The sequence below is a fragment of the Lepidochelys olivacea genome (assembly GCF_965140295.1).
Source record: "Lepidochelys olivacea isolate rLepOli2 genome assembly, chromosome: 1".
Classification (NCBI taxonomy): Eukaryota; Metazoa; Chordata; order Testudines; family Cheloniidae; genus Lepidochelys; species Lepidochelys olivacea.
This window is the reverse complement of record NC_140411.1, coordinates 288,504,993-288,526,402: the sequence shown is the minus strand read 5'-3', so window position 1 is coordinate 288,526,402 and position 21,410 is coordinate 288,504,993. Positions and strand designations below refer to the sequence as shown.

The following is a 21,410-nucleotide window of genomic DNA, read 5'->3' as shown; positions in this document are numbered from 1 at the left end:
GTGAGCTACAGCTCACTTCATCGGATGCATACCGTAGAAACTGCAGCAGACTTTATATATACACAGAGAATATGAAACAATACCTCCTCCCACCCCACTGTCCTGCCAGCACTCTCCTGTATATATAAAGTCTGTATATAAGTCTGTAAGTGTGTATATATAAAGTCTGCTGCAGTTTCCACAGTATGCATCCGATGAAGTGAGCTGTAGCTCACGAAAGCTTATGCTCAAATAAATTGGTTAGTCTCTAAGGTGCCACAAGTACTCCTTTTCATTCTACAACAAAGCATTGCAGTGTATGTTTACTGGCATTCAAACAACATCCGTTTTTTATCTCTCTGTGTTATCCTCAGGAGAGTGAGATATCATTCATGGTCACCTGGTTGAAATAGAGTGCTTTTCTTCAGGGGACACTCAGAGGAGCCCATTCCTGCTGGGCTGTTTGCCTGTGGCTAAACAGAAATGTTCCCCGCTGTTAGCCACGGGGAGGGGGGAGGGTAGAGGGGGTAGCCACGCGGTGGGGGGAAGCAAAATGTGACCTTGTAATGAAAGCACATGTACTATGTATGTAATGTTAACAGCAAGGGTTACCCTGAAAGAGTGTAGCCACTGTTTTATAAAATGTGTCTTTTTAAATACCGCTGTCCCTTTTTTTTTCTCCACCAGCTGCATGTGTTTCAGTGATCACAGGATCTTCTCTTTCCCAGAGGCTAGTGAAGATTAGAAAGAAAAAAAAACACACTCGAGATGAAATGTTCTCCGAGCTCATGCTGTCCTCCCGCACTGACAGAGCACAGACGAATGCGTGGAGGCAAATAATGTCAGAGTGCAGGAAAGCACAAAATGACCGGAAGGAGAGGTGGCGGGCTGAAGAGAGTAAGTGGCAGGCTGAAGACAGGGCTGAAGCTCAAATGTGGCAGCAGTGCTTTCAGAGAAATCTGTGTCCATGTCCTGATCACTCACGAAAGCCTGGGCCCTGCCAATGCATGCATCATGGTGCTAATGGGGCAGGTTCATGTGGAATGCCGATTCTGGGCTCGGGAAACAAGCACAGACTGGTGGGACCGCATAGTGTTGCAGGTCTGGGACGATTCCCAGTGGCTGCAAAACTTTCGCATGCATAAGGGCACTTTCATGGAACTTTGTGACTTGCTTTCCCCTGCCCTGAAGCGCATGAATACCAAGAGGAGAGCAGCCCTCACAGTTGAGAAGCGAGTGGCGATAGCCCTGTGGAAGCTTGCAACGCCAGACAGCTACCGGTCAGTTGGGAATCAATTTGGAGTGGGCAAATCTACTGTTGGGGCTGCTGTAATGCAAGTAGCCCACGCAATCAAAGATCTGCTGATATCAAGGGTAGTGACCTTGGGAAATGTGCAGGTCATAGTGGATGGCTTTGCTGCAATGGGATTCCCTAACTGTGGTGGGGCCATAGACAGAACCCATATCCCTATCTTGGCACCGGAGCACCAACCCGGCGAGTACATAAACCGCCAGGGGTACTTTTCAATAGTGCTGCAAGCTCTGGTGGATCACAGGGACGTTTCACCAACATCAACATGGGATGGCCGGGAAAGGAACATGACGCTCGCATCTTCAGGAACTCTGGTCTGTTTCAAAAGCTGCAGGAAGGGACTTTATTCCCAGACCAGAAAATAACTGTTGGGGACATTGAAATGCCTATATGTATTCTTGGGGACCCAGCCTACTCCTTAATGCCATGGTTTATGAAGCCGTACACAGGCAGCCTGGACAGTAGTCAGGAGCTGTTCAACTACAGGCTGAGCAAGTGCAGAATGGTGGTAGAATGTGCATTTGGATGTTTAAAGGCGCGCTGGCGCAGTTTACTGACTCGCTTAGACCTCAGCGAAACCAATATTCCCACTGTTATTACTGCTTGCTGTGTGCTCCACAATATCTGTGAGAGTAAGGAGGAGACGTTTATGGCGGGGTGGGAGGTTGAGGCAAATCGCCTGGCTGCTGGTTACGTGCAGCCAGACACCAGGGTGGTTAGAAGAGCACAGGAGGGTATGGTACGCATCAGAGAAGCTTTGAAAACCAGTTTCATGACTGGCCAGGCTATGGTGTGAAAGTTCTGTTTGTTTCTCCTTGATGAAACCCCCCGCCCCTTGGTTCACTCTACTTCCCTGTAAGCTAACCACCCTCCCCTCCTCCCTTCGATCACCGCTTGCAGAGGCAATAAAGTCATTGTTGCTTCACATTCATGCATTCTTTATTCATTCATCACACAAATAGGGGGATGACTACCAAGGTAGCCCAGGAGGGGTGGTGGAGGAGGGAAGGAAAATGCCATATAGCACTTTAAAAGTTTACAACTTTAAAATTTATTGAATGCCAGCCTTCTTTTTTTGGGGAAATCCTCTGTGGCGGAGTCTCTGGTTGGCTGGTGGCCCCCCCACCGCGTTCTTGGGTGTCTGGGTGAGGAGGCTTTGGAACTTGGGGAGGAGGGCGGTTGGTTACACAGGGGCTGTAGTGGCAGTCTGTGCTCCAGCTGCCTTTGCTGCAGCTCAACCATACACTGGAGCATACTGGTTTGGTCCTCCAGCAGCCTCAGCATTGAATCCTGCCTCCTCTCATCACGCTGCCGCCACATTTGAGCTTCAGCCCTGTCTTCAGCCCGCCACTTACTCTTTTCAGTCCGCCACCTCTCCTCCCGGTCATTTTGTGCTTTCCTGCACTCTGACATTATTTGCCTCCAAGCATTCGTCTGTGCTCTGTCAGTGCAGGAGGACAGCATGAGCTCAGAGAACGTTTCATCACGAGTGCATTTTTTTTCTTTCTAATCTTCACTAGCCTCTGGGAAGGAGAAGATCCTGTGATCATTGAAACACATGCAGCTGGTGGAGAAAAAAAAAGGGACAGTGGTATTTAAAAAGACACATTTTATAAAACAGTGGCTACACTCTTTCAGGGTAACCCTTGCTGTTAACATTACATACATAGCATATGTGCTTTCGTTACAAGGTCACATTTTGCCTCCCCCTCCCCCCACTGCGTGGCTACCCCCTCAACCCTCCCCGTGGCTAGCAGCAGGGAACATTTCTGTTCAGCCACAGGCAAACAGCCCAGCAGGAATGGGCTCCTCTGAGTGTCCCCTGAAGAAAAGCACCTTATTTCAACTAGGAGACCATGAATGATATCTCACTCTCCTGAGGATAACACAGAGAGATAAAGAACGGATGTTGTTTGAACGCCAGCAAAAATACACTGCAATGCTTTGTTGTACAATGATTCCCGAGTACGTGTTACTGGCCTGGAGTGGTAAAGTGTCCTACCATGAAGGACGCAATAAGGCTGCCCTCCCCAGAAACTGAAGGGTTCATGTAGCGTTCATGCACCTGGAAACAGTCAGGGCACACCCTGACTGTTGTGTAGGAGCAATGCGCACATTGCTCTGTTCTATCCAAGGACATGGACCATGAAAACATGGACCATCTGGGAAGTCAAAATAAGGACAGCAGCCGTGGGAAGCTTCCTCGGCCGAAACTCAAGGCCTGAGAATAAAGATTGTAGTAGATAGAGGTAGTAAATAGGAATATTAATCAAAGTCATATTATTTCCTGAAGGGTTAATGTTTAGCTATTCCACCTGGAAGCAGGCGGGGCACACCCTGACTGTTTCATAGAAGCAATGCACACATTGCTCTATCCAAGGACAAGGGCTAGATATGAACCATGAGAACTTGATTGTTTGGACAGCAACTGTGGGAGGCTTTCTTAGCCTGGGCTCAAGGCCTGAGAACCAGGATTGTAGTAGATAAAGGATGGTAACTAAGTATATGAATCAACGTCATACATTCCTTTGTGTAAAAGTGTGTAATGCTTAGGGGGAGAAATATAATAAAAGGAGAAGGTGGAAGGCGGGGGGAGAACAGCCTGTTTGCTTGCATAAAGCTGTGTTCTGTCTCATCACTGAACCGCCACAATTTCCTTTGTTGATGCCTTTTGCGGTCGGTTGGGGTATGTGATGCGCAGGGGGGAGAGAAATAAAAGAGGTGGAAAAGCTGACAGGGAAAATCCCATCAGCAGACCAGCCTGCTTGCTTGCCTAAAGCCGTGTCCTGTCTTGTATTGAACTGCCACAAGAAACCTTTTGCAAAGGCTTTGGGAGTACATCCAGGAGAGCCGCGAATGCCAGGGCAAATTAATCCTTTCACATGCTTGCTTTTAAACCATGTATAGTATTTTAAAAGGTACACTCACCGGAGGTCCCTTCTCCACCTGCCGGGTCCAGGAGGCAGCCTTGGGTGGGTTCGGGGGGTACTGGCTCCAGGTCCAGGGTGAGAAACAGTTCCTGGCTGTCGGGAAAACCGGTTTCTCCGCTTGCTTGCTGTGAGCTATCTACAACCTCATCAATCATCATCATCATCTTCTTCGTCCCCAAAACCTGCTTCCGTGTTGCCTCCATCTCCATTGAAGGAGTCAAACAACACGGCTGGGGTAGTGGTGGCTGAACCCCCTAAAATGGCATGCAGCTCATCATAGAAGCGGCATGTTTGGGGCTCTGACCCGGAGCGGCCGTTCGCCTCTCTGGTTTTCTGGTAGTCTTGCCTCAGCTCCTTCAGTTTCATTCGGCACTGCTTCGGGTCCCTGTTATGGCCTCTGTCCTTCATGGCCTGGGAGATTTTGACAAAGGTTTTGGCATTTCGAAAACTGGAACGGACTTCTGATAGCACGGATTCCTCTCCCCATACAGCAATCAGATTCCGTACCGCCCGTTCAGTCCATGCTGGAGCTCTTTTGCGATTCTGGGACTCCATCATGGTCACCTCTGCTGATGAGCTCTGCATGGTCACCTGCAGCTTGCCACGCTGGCCAAACGGGAAATGAGATTCAAAAGTTCACAGTTCTTTTCCTGTCTACCTGGCCAGTGCATCTGAGTTGAGAGTGCTGTCCAGAGCAGTCACAATGGAGCACTCTGGGATAGCTCCCAGAGGCCAATACCATCGAATTGTGTCTACAGTACCCCAAATTTGAGCCGGCAAGGCCGATTTAAGCGCTAATCCACTTGTCAGGGGTGGAGTATGGAAATCGATTTTAAGAGCCCTTTAAGTCGAAATAAAGGGCTTCATCGTGTGGACGGGTGCAGGTTTACATCGATTTAACGCTGCTAAATTCGACCTAAAGTCCTAGTGTAGACCAGGGCTAAGGCTGGTAACTATGATAACAACCTTGCAGAACCTCTGTGTGTGTGTGTGTGTGTGTTTGTATGAATGAATGTGTGAATAAATATGAGATTGAATGGAATGTTATAGCTATAACTAACTGCTTACTATGATTCTTTCTGTATTCACAATAAATGGTGTATTTTGCCTTTTTGCCTTTAATAAGATCCTGCTGGATTTTAATTTATTGGTACAACATTTTGGTGGAGAATTGCGAAAGGGGGAATATTGGTAAAAAACCTCAGTTATTGTAAATATTGGTGTGCGCACCGCCAGCTCTATTGAGCTAGGCATTTCTATTAGGTTAACCAGACCTGCTGGCCTCCGGGAAGGTAGCAAGGGGACCTGCTGGCCTCCGAGAAGGTAGCAGGGAAGAACAGGTTAACCAGACCTGCTCGCCTCCGAGAAGGTAGCAAGGAGAAATAGGTTAACCGGACCTGCTGGCCTCTGGGAAGGTAGCAGGGGAAAAACGCATAGATTAAGCTATGATTTCAGAATCTAGGCTGTGTCACTTGCTAAGTAATACCAGCAGTGACAAAGAGATTGAAATATCCATGTTAAAAAGAAAACAGGGTAAGCCAGTACCAGAGGGAGGAATGGAGTCAGAAGGAACTCCAACCTCACCTTTTGTTAAAGAAATTACACCTTTTAAACAAATCCTTCAAAAATTTGGGCACAGTCCTTGGACTAAACAAGCCCTAGCCGATGTCTGCACTATTTTGGACCTAGAGGATAGACTGGCTCAGTATATCCTCATATACAAACCTTCTAGTGCTGCCAAAAGAGATGCAGCAGCAATTTGGTTGTTGTGGGAGGCATGTAAGGATTCTTCCCTCCACTTGTCTTCATGTAAAGAGGAAAAGGCACAAACGGAAAAGGGAGCAGACAATTGGAAAGTGCTGGCTACAAATACCCAAAGCCAGCTGAAAATAGTGAAAGAGGCACTCCAAGAATGCAAAAAGAGAGTGAAAAAGTTAACTCTGCAGAGGCTGGAGGGACGCAGGTAAAGGGGGAGAAGGTCCTATGTACAGCACCCCCAGGCATAATTACAAAGAGAAAACAGAGTAAAAAGGTTAACTCTGCAGAGTCTGGAAGGAATTAAGCAGCTAAACTTTGTGAAAATGTTAAAAAGGAAAAGTGTTAGAGAAAGAGCATTCTTGGTTTCTTTGCAGCCATTCTGAAAGAAAAATGGGCCCTTTTCCAAAGGAATGTCTGTAAATTAGCCAGGCAAAAATAAACTATCTGATTAAAATCATTTGACTGGACAATTTAGTCAAATTTGCTAAAAGAACATAAGAGGGTTCTATTGGAACTTAACTGCCTCAAATGTAAAAGGGGAATGTAAGATGTAAAAAAACAAAACAAAACCAGAGCAGTGTGGAAGGGATGTTAAGGAAAAGAAAATGTGTATGTATCTATCTGTGTGTGTGTAAATATGTAAAGTTCTGAGGACCAACTGGTTTTGTTTTTGTTTTAAATAATGCCACTAAAAATCCATTTGACTCTTTAATTCAAAGTTGCAAAACTGACAGACCTTTTTGCTAGACACAGGTAATTAGTGTTGTTTGGCTTTGGGATTTGGCATTTAACCTTTAAAAGGTAACTCAATGCTTTACAAAATTTAAAATGTTATTAAGTTGTGGCTACAGCAGGGCAGTCAAAATCAGAAGAAAAAAAAATTGGATTCTTTTTGTTTGTTTGGTTGGTTTTTGTTTGTTTGTTTTTGTAACAAAATAGCAGATGAGAGCTATAGTAAAAAAATAAATAAATACGAAATTTAAAAAAGACAGTGCCCCTCTGAAGCAACAGCAGGGGTGAGGTGCACAAAACAAAAAGAAAAGGAGTACTTGTGGCACCTTAGAGACTAACTAATTTATTTGAGCATGAGCTTTCGTGAGCTACAGCTCAAAAGCTCATGCTCAAATAAATTGATTAGTCTCTAAGGTGCCACAAGTACTCCTTTTCTTTTTGCGAATACAGACTAACACGGCTGTTACTCTGAAACAAAAAGAAGCAATGTTAGAAACACTGAGTCTTAAAATGGCTCTGAGTAATCAGACTGTCACTTTGATAAAGATACATGAAAACTCTAAGCAAAAAAAGAAATAGTTACACCATATGTAAAAATTGATATGGATGTTATAAAAGTTAAACGATGGAAGGAATGTGCATTTGCCCCAGAACATGTGCAAGGTATATTGTAGAAGGGGCAAAAGAAATGCAAACATACCATGCTACTTAATTAAAATGCTATTAGGGCTCCAAAGGGAGCCACAATAGGTTGGGTTTTCTTTTTCAGATTGCTGTGTGTTTTGGAAGCAGAAGTTAAAAGTAATCAAAACTCTGGTGAAAGTTGATTGTGTCCCTTTTAAGATAGAGTCTCTGAGCTGCTGATGGCTTTAAATCCAAAAGCAGGAAGCGTCTGTGAAAATGCAAATTACCTAACTGATAAAGGAAGGAAAGAACTAGCAGCACCAAGGAACAGCAGATAAAGGACACACCTGGTCAGCAAACAAATTGTCTAAATAAAAGGCATGGGATAACAAGATAATTTTAATAAATTTAATGATAATCAGTACCCCTGTAACAATGTATAGTGTGTATGATTTTTGGAAAAACCCTTTAAGGTCGTATGGTAATGATGCTTCTCAGCTATTACCTGTAAATAAACTTAAAGCTTAACACAGCAGGAAAAACATTATAAACTTGATCTGCTGTATAAGGAGGAAAACTGAGGTACCCCACCTCAGGGATTTAATGACTAAACAGTGGGATAATTTCCCCATAATCCTTAAAAGATAAAAGCCATTGAAACCTGGCCTGCCTATAGAACAAAAACAGGAAAATGTGGGGGCAATTCCTGTTTTGCCTGCAATCAGCCAGGGTATTTGTAAAAGAAATATTTTAAGCAATAATCTGCCACCCGGAGCGCCCAATGCCGGCTCAGGCTTCCTCGGTGCATGGTGTCCCAGAGCCGTCGAGAGACCCGGCACTGGCTAAGCCCTGTAAACTGTCGGCCCCAGAGCACCAGACTAGGCCCCGGCACCACTCATCCTCCCCGGGGCGGCCCCCGGCGCAGCTGACAGGAAGGCGCTGTCATTCCCTGCACAGGAGGCCGGCGCCTCCCAAGGCCCCGAGTGCCGATAAGAGCGGGAAGGCCGCGGTTCCGGCAGCACAAGCCCCACCGAGCCCAGACCTAAGTGAGCTCAGTGTGGACAATGGGCTCGAGGGCATAACGGATCAGCCCTCCACGCCTGGCACCTTTGAGGCTGCAAAGGACCTCATCGAGCTGTCGGCAGCGAGCCCCCTCCCAAATGGGGAGAATCATCCAGCACCCCATGCCTCGGGTGCCATCGAGGGATAAGCCAGCAATGGTGTGCCGCTCGAGGACACCGTCCCGGCACCGCTCCTGGAGTTGGTCACAGTCTAGCTCCAACTCCGCGGACTCACAGTTGCCAGCGGCCCAGAAGGCCAGTCTCCGGCACCACCCAGAGACTGGCACTGGGAGGAGTCAAGAAGGCCCTCACCAGAGGACTCCCGCCGATGGTCCTGCTGCCGCTCGTTCTCCCGCCAGCACAGATTGTTGGCACTGTCGTAGCCTTCGCGATCGGCGTCACTGCAGTCCTGAGCCAACTCCGGCAGCTATAGTTACTCGCACCGGGCCCCAGACAGCAGGGACCCTCAGGTGGGCTGGCAACTCCAATGGGGGCCGCCAGGCCATTGGGTCTTCTGGACCCCCTGGGCCTATCAGGAGCACCAAGGGGCTCCGTCCAGGGCAAGTTACTCAATGCAGCGGTCCCGGTCCCTGCACAGATGCCAGACGGTGCAGGAGACTACAGTATCCAGGCCTCCAGCATCTCCCCAGGATAAACCGGAGAGACCGGCACCGATCCCGGTGCCGTCGCATGGACTCACATCCCGGCTCCAGGTGGGCCCATCCGAGGCGGAGGTGCGGGGCCATGTGGAGGTGGCCCTGAGATTGTTCCGCGAGCTGGGGCTCCTGGTCAACGTCCCCAAGTCCACGCTTGTACCCACGCAGAAAGTGGAATTCATAGGGGCAGTCCTGGATGCGGTGCAGGCCAGAGCAAGCCTTCCGGTATCCCAATTCTAGGTTAACCAGCAACCGGTGGCCTCCTTGCGCCAGTTTCCAATGACAACAGCCAGGTGCTGCCTGCGACTGCTGGGCCACAGGGCAGCATGCACGCACGTGGTCAGGCATGCCAGACTGAGACTCAGGACTCTGCAGGCGTGGCTCGCTTGGGTGTACCGCCCAGGCAGGGACCCCCTGGACTTGGTAGTGACAGCCCCAAGGGACGTGCTGGACTCCCTGCTGTGGTGGCAGTCCCAGCCTGCGGTTTGCGAAGGCATCCCCTTTGCGGCCCCACAACTGGACCGGATGCTGGTGACGGACGCGTCACACCCCGGATGGGGGGCTCACCTGGGGGACCTCATGACGCAGGGGTTATGGTCCGGAGCAGAACAGTTGCTCCATATCAATGTGAAGGAGCTCAGGGTGGTTCGTCTCGCCTGCCAGACCTTTCACGTGATGCCCTCTCTAAAACTCCCTCAATAACATCTCGGGAGAAATTAACCATTCCCAGAAAGGATCTAAGAGCTGTGGCATCTGTGGGAATTGGTAGTTTAAGTATCAGTTCCGCATTCTGTTGATCAGGGGAAATCTCAAAATCACTCCAAAATAGTCTACTTGTTGGGACCACGATTGGGTCTTTCTTTGGATTTATTTTAAACCCAGCTTCCTGAATCTTTTGTAACACCCTGTCCAATACTTCCAAATTCTCTTCCTTGGGGTCTGAGTGAAAACCAGGTTGTCATCCACATAAGAAATCACACTGTCTCCTTCAGGCATACCATCCCACATCTTGACTACAGGGGCATCTTGACAAATAATAGGGGCATTGTTCCAGCCCATGAGGACTGTGGCAAGACACAACTGTTTCCCTTGAAAGGTAAAAGGGTATATGATTCAGCCTTCAGGCTGGATATCTCTTTGTCTTTCTCAACTTTATCTTTCTTTAACTCCTCTATTTCTGTCATTAACTGATCTATCTCTGTACCTACTATCATCACTACCATCCGCTTACAGAGCCACAGGAAGCTCCCAGGCTTCCAGAGACCAATACCATGCTCCTGTACAAAATCATTCAAGCTATTTCCCAAGATCATTTCCAACTTTTCTTTCTTTCCAGATGTTCCCTTTCCTTCTAACATGTCTTCTTACCCGATCAGGCTGTCAGCCTGAGCCCTGAATCAGAAGCAGAATGTAACCATAAATCAACTCATGGGCTACAACATGGAAAATTACAGCTTGCGATCCTGTTCCACCATTCCCTTCCCTTACTGCAAACAAAAACTACTTGTATCAATTGTCCCCTCCTCTCCATCACTCCTGGCAACTGGCTCACCAGATCCATTACCCAGGGTTTTCAGAACCCAAACCAGTAGTAACTTAACTGTTTCATTCCAGGCAGTGTCAGGAATAAATCAATGGGAATACAGCGCTTCCAGCTGATGAAAGATTGATATAAGTAAGTGGGCTCTTACCTAAAACTACTATTTATTAGATTTAAGCACACACAGACATAAGCAATAGGTTTAGAACATTCCAAATAATTACCTAAACTCTGAGATGGTATTGAGTGATTAGCAGCAGATCAGCAATGGCCAGGCGCTTCCCTGCCAGAGAATATGGTGTTGGGAAAAAGTCTCTCAGGATAGCTTCAGAGAACTGCTCCAAAGTATACTCCATTATCTAGTTTTTTTATAATTAATTTTTACAAAAGTCATAGCTCATTGTGACCCCTAGTGGGTCATCACTTCTCCTAACTTCAAACAACTACTTATTAACAAAACATTCCTAACAATCTTAGCCATAATAAGCTTCTATATCAAAAGCGCCCAAGCTCAAGGTCTGCATCCACTTATTTTCTTTCAGTCTCATAATTTGTTGATGCTTTTCTCCCCTCCTCCCATCACGATAAATAGAAACTGTAAGCTTGGAGCCTGTATTCTCCACAAGCCCTGCTGGTGCAAATTAACCCTTTACTATGTGGTGTTCTGTTTTATTAATTCATGGTGGCTGAATACACATAATATGGCTGTAATTAGCATAATCAAATTCTGGAATAACACACCTCTCAATTCTCGGGTAATACAGCCACTGGAAACCCACTCTAACTCCTAACCTCCCATGTCACATAGAGAAGAGCCATCAACATTAAGAAACAAAGGGGACTCAATACCCAACCAACGATCAACACAGAAGGGACATCACCCCAACCTACCACAACTGCTGCCTGAAGAAGCCACAGGCAGGCACCTGACATCATTGCTATTTCTGTGAGGAAGAGCTGTCATGTAAGGGACCCACCTCAAGGAGCCTTCTATGAGAGGGTGGTTTGGGTGAAAACGTGGTGACGCAAGAAGTACTGGGCCAGGAAAAGGGTAGTGTTGTGTCAGCTAGGGCTGTTTGTTGAGGGAAAGGGTGTAGAATTGAATTTTTTTATATTGGGGGCACGAGGAGGGTAAGGGGGAGTATTTTACCCTGGGAATGGCACACTTTTGAGGGAGCCCATTGTTAAAATATTGGCAGTACAGCCCTGCTTCTAAAGACCTAAGAAGAGTTAGCAGTCATAGTTTAAACTCGAGTCAGATTCCAATGGGGTGATTCCATTCTGGCTATCTATGTTCAGCTAGAACTCACAATGGACACAGAATTCTTCAATGTCATGCTGCTTTGTACTGTTTAAAGGTTTTCAGTGTCAGAGGTAGCTGCATTCAGGGGCGGGTGGAGTGTTCTCTGATTACACAGTTTTATAGCTAGTCTGGTGCTTTGGCTTTTTTGGAGAAAAACACTATATAAATGTCTATCACACACAAAGACTGAAAGATCATACTAAAAATACCCCCAAAATCAACATTTAAAATGACAGAGTTGGGGTGTTATCTTCACTAAATTGCCACAGTTGACATTTTTTATACTTTCTGAAGTTAGGAAATCCTGAACAACATCGTTTAGGGCTCTCCTGTCTGGCCATACATTGTATGGAAAAGAACTCTCCAACTTTGGTCCAGATCCTCAGCAGATGTAAATTGGTGTAGCTCCATTGAAGTCATGGATTTGTTCCAGCTGAGAGTCTGGCCCTTGCTCTTCTGCTTTTGGGCCAGCCTGGGAAAAATTGCACTCGATAGCATTGCTGTGCAGAACATGCACTTAGGCCCTGATGACGGAGACTTGAGGAAAGGGAAAAGCATCTTGTACCAGCAATGCTTCTGGCTGCACTGGTGCTGATGGCTTCTGGGGAGAGCAACCTTCAGCCCAGCATAGATTTCAATGGGAGTTAGGCACTTAAATACCTTTGAGCATCTGGGCCTAGGACTCCAATGTCTTTTGGATAGCAGGTTGAGAAGAAAATGTGAAAGTAGGAAAAATCTTGTGGCTCCAAAAATGGCTTCTCTCCCCATCAAGGAAGAACCTGTGATTTTTAATGGAGACAGTGCTGGACCTGGAATTACACTGGCACAAATGGGACTAGAGATATATATTTACACCTCTCATTTTGTAAACTTCTGCAGTGCTTTGTTAAAATCTAATGGTTGACAGATGAATGAGGAAACGAAACAATGTATGTTTTTCTTTGAGTAACAGAAAACCACACATTTCTTAAGAAGTAGTTAAAAATACTAATTCGGTATTTCCCAAAAGGGCTTTCTTCATAGTGCTGTTCTCTTCTCTGCCTGTATTTGCACAATTCTCCTAATTAAGATAAAAATCAATACAGTACTGTTCTGGTGTGTGGGGTTTTCCTTAACATATATAAATTGCATGTGCAGTAAGGTAACAATCTAGGCCTGGGGCCCAAGAATGGAGCATTTTAGCTGTATTTGTTATGGAAAAACAGAGGCCCATAGCACATAGAGTCCATCTATGGCATTTAAATGGCTCCCACCATCAAAGTATGTGAGCACTGCATGCCACCTCCATAATGTAGGGAGCGAAGACACACAGAGACCAAACAATAGAGGAAATCTGTGGCAGAAGAGGGAACTGTGTCCCCAAGCCACTGCCCTAACCACTGGGCCATCCTTGCTTTCATAATAATAAAGAACAGGGTGTGGGCTCTGGGAGGGAGTTTGGGTGAGGGAGAGGGGTCAGGCTCTGGGCAGGAGTTGGGGTGCACAGTGCAGGCTTTAGGATGGGGAAGGGGGTTGGGGTGCAGGAGGGGGTTGGCACTTACCTCAGGTGGCTCCTGAAAGTGACCGGCACACCCTGGCAGCGGCTCCTAGCCGGGGGGGTCTAGGGAGTCTCCGTGTGCCACTTCCCACAGACACCACCCCCAGTGATGGGTGCGGGGGGCAGTGTGCGGAGACCCCCTGTCCCCTCCAGGGCCGTAGAGCCATTCTAGCCACTTCCGGGAACAGTGTGGAGTGAGGGCAGGCAGGAAGCCTGCCTTACCTCTGCTGCGCTGCCGGTGGCAGCGGCCGGGGCCCCCACGGGCCCTTTTAAACCACCTGGGCCCCTGGGCAATTGCCCCATTACTCCCTCGCTCCCCCATCGGCGGGCCTGCGTAAACCTAGGAAATTCAGGGAAACTCACACACTGGAAAGTTTGGAAAGTCATCATTAAGAAGCACAAACTAGATTCAACTCTGGGCCAACAGGCTAGCACACAGATGTACTCAGTAACCTTAATGTGATCTCTCCTCACTTTATTTTACTACAGAGGGACAAATATATATACACTAACCCCTCCTCCTTCCCCAGCCTCCCCCCCACCCAAAAGAAGAATGTTTGTTTCTGAACTTCTGCGCTTAGGGTGTCCAATTCATTTCAGCTTTTTAGTAAAGTCTTCCCTCTCCCTCAGGCCTCTCCTACCGGTTTCGAAGCTGACACTCCTCTGGTTGGGCATTTTAGATGGAGTAGCCCAAATCAGGCTTGTAATGGGAAACTCAGTCACAACATTAACTACAGAGTCACTATTGTCATTCTGCAGTGTTACAGAAACAGAAATCTTAGCATCTGACCTTGTAGTTTTTACAAAAACAAAATTCACATTCATATTAATTTTTTTAAATTTACACATCAAAGTCAATGTCTGCAAAGTGCTATTGCGAATTTAGGTCTGCTGAGCAGGCCCTGTTGGTATCAGTAGTTGGTAGACAGCGCCAGGGCCCTAATTTAGCACACATCCCTGTAATAAAGGTGTTCTCCCACCCCTGGAGAAAAAGATATAGTATAAACTGTTCTCTTAGGGTGTAGAAAGCCAGTCATTACTGAGACTTATTAGTGTAAGTTTAAAATAGCACTTGCTCAGCATAAGAATACCTAGCAATACCTAGACAGAGCATATAGGCCACAAGAGAGGTATCATTATCCCCTTTCTGCATATGGGGAAACTGAGGCAGAGGTAAAGTGACTTGTTCAAGGTCACCCGGCAGACCAGAGGCAAAGCTTGCACTACAATGTAGGTCTGTTGGATCCCAGTCCAGTGCCCAGTCCACTAGGCACACTGCATTTCCAAAGACATAGCAGAACTTACAGATGCCACAGAGAACTAGACAACCTTTTAACCCACCTACCAAAGTATTTGCAGTTTATCATTCAAAGCTGGGAGCTGCAGGGAGGGGCTGCTGCTTTAGCTGCCCAGTGTGGCAGGAGGGACAGCTGAGAGCTAAGGGAAGGGCCACTGCTTTCCGGGCGGAGCGTGATTTGAGCTGTTCCCTGTTGTTCCTCCCCACTATTAGCAGGCACACATCGTCTCTAGTCTCAGTGATAGGAGCCTGGGCTTGCTACACCACCAGCATGAAGGCTTTGCTAATCCTGGGGCTTCTCCTCCTGCCCCTGGCTGCTCGTGGGAAGACCTATGAAAGGTGTGAGCTGGCAAGAGCAATGAAAAGGCTTGGGCTGGATGGATACCACGGCTACAGCTTGGGACATTGTAAGACTGCTGCCTTGGAGGAGATGTCTATGTGATTCAGGGGGCGGGGAGGGAATGGGGATAAGTTGACAGGTGCCCATTTTCCTTTGGAAAGTCCAGTCAAAAAGGGGACCCAGCAGTGTCCAGTCAGATGTACTGACTGGAGACCAAAAGTCCGTTTACCAGAGAGGGTGGGAGTGGGAGGGGAGGTACTGGGTCATCAACCTTTGACAGCCCCTGCTCAACTAGGGTCGCCTTCTATCTGCAGACAACCGTGCGTGCGGTAGGCTCTGAGTCTGACTGCAGCTCCTGTCCAGGCCCCGGAGCAGAGGGAGCCCAGCTGGTGAGGGAGGGAGGATGAGACAATCCAGCAACAGGGAGCGGGGAGAGCATGGAGCAATAGGGGGAGGGCGAGAGAAGAGTGAGTGGGGGCAGGGCTTTGGGGGAAGAGGTGGGGCTGTGGCAGGGGCTCAGGAGTTTGATTTTCAGCAATTAGAAAGTTGGCAACTCTACACCCCAAAACACTCACTGGTGTTTCCTTCAAAGATATTGGCCCCATGTGGTGTTCACATGACAATCAAAAGTTTTCCATGTAGAATGTTTTTTTCTTACTCTTCATATTAAATAAGGATTGTGAATCTGATCAATTTAATGGGAAGCAAAACTGCCTGTGTGTATTTTGTATTACATAATCATTTACATCATCTACAAACCAGTGATATAGGGGCATTTAGATTCATATTTCTGTAAAGTATCAAGCTATGAGGAGTTTGTATCACCAGAGAAAATACATCAGTCTGTGTGTGGTTATTTTTTTTAAATGGAACCTTCACAGGGGTGTGCGCAGCAAGATACGAGAGCAACTTTAACACAGGAGCCACGAACTATAACCCTGGTGACCAAAGCACTGACTATGGGATTTTACAGATCAACAGCCACTGGTGGTGTAATGATGGCAAGACTCCAAGAGCCAAGAACGCATGTAAAATCCAGTGTCATGGTAGGTGCAATATGTTCCTACAGGTAACACTATGAAGGGCAAATTCTGCCTGTTTGTGTGAGCCTATAGCATTGCAAAGTTATAACTGAGGCCATATTTTGCTCCTAGTAGCCCTACATTAAAAAACCAACCCCTTATTCTACAGACAGAAGGGCGAGGTTGCAATGTGTGGGGATGCATGTGTGCTATAAAAGGGGAATTCCCAAAGGATTTTTTAAAAAGGAATTGTGTTCCTTCTTTTCTGACTTTCTGTTTTATGTTTCTTTAGTAAAAACAATTCCCTTTTCGAGAAGCATTTACTACTTACCGGTTATGTTGATTTGAGTACATGTAACTTTGTTCTCAGAGGATGAAGTTCACCACTGTGCAGAAGGCCAGCACAAATGCCGGTTCCTGCCCTTGCTTCATTATAAAAAAAAACATTTAAAGTTTCTAATTTAAAGAGACACAATCAACTTGAAATCTAGTCCATTTTAAGAAAGAATTAAAAATAGTTTCAAGTACTACAATATACCTTCCCGTCCCCTGACAGTTTTTGTATTTTTACAATCCCTCTTTTTTTTTTTGGACTTGTCTCCTCTGTTGCTGTGTGAGAGACCCACACAAACAACATAGAAAACTGTCTGTCTGACTATACACAAAACCAGCAAAATAGCTATTCAGAAAGAGTAAAACCAACCCTTTTGGAGAGGGTTAGCACAGAATTTATGGTCTCACCTAAGACATATTACACCCAAAAGCTATCAAGGGCACCAAGGAAAGAAGATGGAAAAAATACCAAACAATATTTTTCTCTCATTTCTTTCAATTTCTGGTGACTTTTAGGTGCTACTTGTGGTAATAGTTGGTTTAAAATTTTCAGACAAGTGTGTTATATTGAAGCAGATGGTGTGGTATCCCTTTATAGTACTAGAAGACATTTGTTCTGAAATAAAACCATTAAATAGAATTCAGCAAAGTCTAATAGAAACAGATAGAAACTTCAAAGAGAGAAACAGAGCAATTGCCATACTGGATCTAACCAGTGGTCTTTCTAGTTCAATACAATGTCTCCAATAGCCTCTTTACTCCTGGGGGAATTCTATGCCAAAAATTAAAAATTCTGTACACAATATTTTAAAATTCTGCAAAATTCTTCATATTTTATTTGTCAAAAGAACACAATATAATCACATCTGTTTCAATCATTTTGGTAATTTATTTTGAAATACGTGTCAGCAAGTATGTCTGTAACAATACAGACAACAAAAAAGATTCAGGAAATGTTTTCTGACAAATAGATTCCTTACTAGGCATATTAATACAGGACTCTGAGTAATAACTCATTTAAACTATAGTACAGAACCATATTTCCTGCTCCCCTCAGAAGCAGTGCAAAGACTTGGGGGAGTCAGGGGTAACAGAGGATCTGAGGGAGAGGGAAGTAATTGCTGGGAAGGAGCCTGGGTGTGAACTTAGAAGGTTGTTGGGTATGGGTGGGAAAAGTATGGAACAGGTGTTTTTGGGAGGTGGGGAAGGATTGTTAGGGAGCTTCCCCCATGCAGACCCTGGCTGACCCCTAGCCTCTCCCATTCAGTCAGGCACATATGCCCCTGTCCACATGTGTCCCTCCACCCCCACTTAGCCAGGCCCCATACCAATGTGTCCCTGCACCTCCTCCCCCTGTACCCATGTGTCCCTGAACCCCCTCAGCCAGCCACCTCCCCCCATCCTCATGCAGCCCTAAACCCCCTCCCCATCTTCATGTGGCCCTGCAACTCCCTCCCCACTGTGGCCCAGCACTTCCACTCCCATTCAGGCCCTCCCCCAGCTTGTCCTCCCCAACTAGCCCTTATGAGCCCCTGTCTGTGATCCCGCAGCAGCCCCATGATGTCTGTCTCCCCATGTCCCCTGTCTCCTGACCTGGCCCGACAGGCGCTGTGAAGAAGGCATTGCAGGCTCTTTCTCTTCCCTAGTTGGCCGGGAGCGCCACAGCACCCTTTGGTGGGTAAAAGGTGGAACTGTAGCACCTTTCTGGCAGAAGCTATTTTCTGGGGGAAAAAACCCTAAAAATATGCATAGCACATCAATTATGCATGCACACAGTGACATAGAATTCCCCCAGGAGTGTATAATAGCAGTGACCATTATCACATGTGCCAGAGGAAGATACAAGACAACTTACAGTAGTTGGTTATGCTATAACTAGCCCACAGACTTACAGCATTCTAAAGCTAAGATCAAATTGTGGAACTAACATGATGCTTGACACCAGAAAATTGCTTACTCTGTTTGTGTGTTATATCCCTTTTCCCTACCCTGGGTCTATCTTTCTATTTAGATTCTAAGATCTTCAGAACACGAACATCTACGATTCTATGTTTGTACAGTGCCTATCACCACAGGGTCCTGTTCTTGGTTGGTCCTTAGATGCTACTGTAATCAACTTGATTAATAAACAATAATACATAAAATATTATTTCAGCATCCATTTTAAGATGACTGATTTTAAAAAAATGAAGAGGAAAATGTTTTTTTCTTCCTCCGCTTACCACTGTATTTCTTTTTTAGAGTTACTGGCAGCAGACATTACAGCGAGTGTAAATTGTGCAAAGAGAGTTGTTCAGGATCCTAATGGCATGGGTGCATGGTACGTCTAAAACTCTTACAAGAACTAATAACAGTGACATATTTGTGTGTACAGTTAGGGGGGAGGCTAGTTAAAAGAGAGAGACTACAATCTTCTTTCAGATAAACAAGCTTGTATAGAAGCAACAAGCAGGTTGCTAATATTTGCATGCTTAATTATTAACAGATTTGAACTCAGAACTTGTATACTAAGGATTCACAGCACAATATATTTATGGACATTGAGGCATCTCAGTTGTAGCTCTGATACACATGAAGGCGACTTGGACCTTTACAGCAGCAGTGGAGATAGCTCTCAGATCTTCCTCCTCGAAAAACTCCTACACTTGGACTGAAAACAACTCTCTATTCATTATTAAAGGTGTACGGTCTATGACATAGAGTTGACCAGTTTGGATTTCATCCAGTATAGAGCACTGGCACTGTGAATGGCAGTCTATCCCATTTGCTCTAAACAACAGTCCAAGTGCCCTCTCTAGGTTCACAACTCACCTACTTCTGGGGTTTGACTTTTCTAATGACCAATAAAACAGCACAAAGTCCAGTCTAAACCTCCTCCGCAGACTTGGCTGACCTGACAGTTCCTAGCTCAGGATTGCTCAGCCCACCCCTTAGGTCCTCTCGGCCTCAGACCCAAGATCCCTCTGTTAGGTGACTGGCTCTGAAGCCTTTTTCCTCCATTTTAATTCCCTCTAGACTTGTTACTTCTGGCAGGTGAAATGGGACCGGCTTCAGCTGCTGTCTTCAGGACAGACAATTAACCCCTTCCTGCCCAGGTTCGCCCTGCTTGTCCACCACATCAGAAGCACACACACTCTTCTACTTAGAGAAATGTATTTGGTGAGCATCTGTGGTTCCCAGGAATTCAAACACCAAAGTAACAAATCCAGAACCACCAGGGACTTCAAGATTACATCTATGCTGCACAACAGGGCCACTTGATCTTTCATATGGCAGTGGGGATGGAACTTAAATCACCTTTCTCCAGAAGTTTAGTGCCCTCCAGCTGGAGATAAAAGGAAATGTTCATTAATTTTATTTAGCAGGATAGTGCTTATGGCACAACACTGAACAAATTTGATTCCATCCAGTAGAGAGCAATTCACACAGGCCATCTTCCAATTTTCCCCAGGGGTGCTCAAACCCTGCTTAGCCCCAGGCCCTACCCTCGCTCCACCCCTTCCTTGTAGCCCCCACCCCCACCCAGCCTCTTTCTGCTCCTGGCGCACCTTGGCCCCACCCCCATTCCACCCCGTTCTCCAAGGCCTACCCCACCCACCTCTTCCTGTCCCTGCTCCACCCTCTTCCCGCCTCTTTCTGCCCTCCCCCCAGAGCATGCCCTGTCCCCACTCCTCCGCCTCCCTCCCAGCATCTCCTGCACGGCACGAAACAGCTGATCCATCGGGGCCGCTGGCGGACGGGAGGCGCTGGGCGGGGAGGGGGAAGCTTGGCTGTCAGTGGGTGCTAAGCACATGCTAATTTTTTTCCAAGGGTGCTCCAGCCCTGGAGCTCCCATGGAGTTGTTGCCTCTGAGCAGCGTCACAAACACACCAAATTTATGTGGCAGGAATAGCAGCTGGTAAGTGGGCCTTTTGACAACCATTTGACAACCTTTTAGGAAGTGTTGGCAGACTCAGGATTTATTCAGGCATGCATAGCTCCAGGACTCAGCTGGGCCATTCAGACTAGGCAGGTGCTCTGCTGGGATTGGACCAGTAGCAAATTATTTGTTATATTAGCTCGGATCTCTGCAGAAAAGTTAATCATACAAAAATGTAATTGGTTGGTTTTTTCTTGGGTGGCTTTGCACTAATTGATGAGATGGCCATAATCAACTAATGTGATTTTTAACTCAACAGGGTGGCATGGAGAAAGAACTGCAAAGGACGAGATGTCTCCCTGTGGATCCGTGGCTGTGGGCTATAAAGTGATGGGGTTTATCGCATCTTGGTTCCCTTATAAATAAGGAGCTTTTCACATAGAGCAAAATATTCTCTTTGCTTGCTTCCCTTTTACAATTAATCATGTTCAGAATAAAAAAAATTCAGGAGAAAGGTTTGCAGGGCAACTGACTGGTAAAATGCAAATATTTTACTCCTTGCTGTGGATCGTTCCATGTGACCAGCTGCAGTAACTTATTTTGTGTTCTACACAGTTTTAAAGAGCTCCTATTAGCTCTATATTATGTATACACATTAGAATAAGCCAGATCTGTTTTTCCTGTGAGATCCTGCTACTACTTTGTTCTGCTAATTAGTAATATTATGTCATCTTGCTTTCGAGCTCACATTCATTACACTCAATAAAATTACTTACTTTGCGCATCATTTTTGTGATTCTTGGTTAATATACAAAAGAAACTGAATAAGAGATTATGAACTTGGGCCCAAGTCTTCAAACATATTTAGGCTCTTAACTTCCATTGATGTTCATTCAATGGAAAATAAGAGCCTAAATACCTTTAAAGAACAGGGCCTGGTACTATGAGATAAAGATTGTGGGAGAAGAACATAATCAGGGAGACCTACATGTTTTATATTGACTATCATAGTTTCTAAAAACATGGTGCGGAATTGTAATCTGTTATATATAATTATGTTCCAAAAACATGAATTTGGGCTTAAAAAATATGTTAAGATTGTAGCAACTACACTGATGCCACTCATC

At 46.1% G+C, this 21,410-nt stretch overlaps 1 protein-coding gene across 2 annotated transcripts; it reads left to right on the top strand.

Moving 5' to 3' along the window:
• The first annotated feature begins 11,021 nt into the window (after positions 1-11,021).
• On the top strand, positions 11,022-21,055 carry LYZ (lysozyme). Of its 2 annotated transcripts, XM_084635373.1 has the most exons (5): positions 11,022-11,556; positions 14,943-15,136; positions 15,951-16,115; positions 18,666-18,744; positions 20,603-21,055. In XM_084635373.1, exons 2-5 carry the CDS (start codon positions 15,001-15,003, stop codon positions 20,667-20,669), a joined length of 447 nt encoding a protein of 148 aa, XP_084491499.1. In that variant the 5' UTR covers positions 11,022-11,556; positions 14,943-15,000; the 3' UTR covers positions 20,670-21,055. The 2 variants fall into 2 exon arrangements, with proteins under 2 accessions (XP_084491499.1, XP_084491498.1); XM_084635372.1 differs by lacking the exon at positions 11,022-11,556 and having other exon boundaries at positions 13,461-15,136.
• Positions 21,056-21,410: the final 355 nt, after the last annotated feature.

Bases quoted from the DNA above. Each gene is read 5' to 3' on its own strand.
- LYZ (XM_084635372.1), top strand. From the start codon at position 14,740: ATGCCACAGAGAACTAGACAACCTTTTAACCCACCTACCAAAGTATTT. The intron at 15,137-15,950 runs GTAAGACTGCTG...GAACCTTCACAG, and splicing joins CGGCTACAGCTTGGGACATT to GGGTGTGCGCAGCAAGATAC. The intron at 18,745-20,602 runs GTACGTCTAAAA...TTAACTCAACAG, and splicing joins CCTAATGGCATGGGTGCATG to GGTGGCATGGAGAAAGAACT.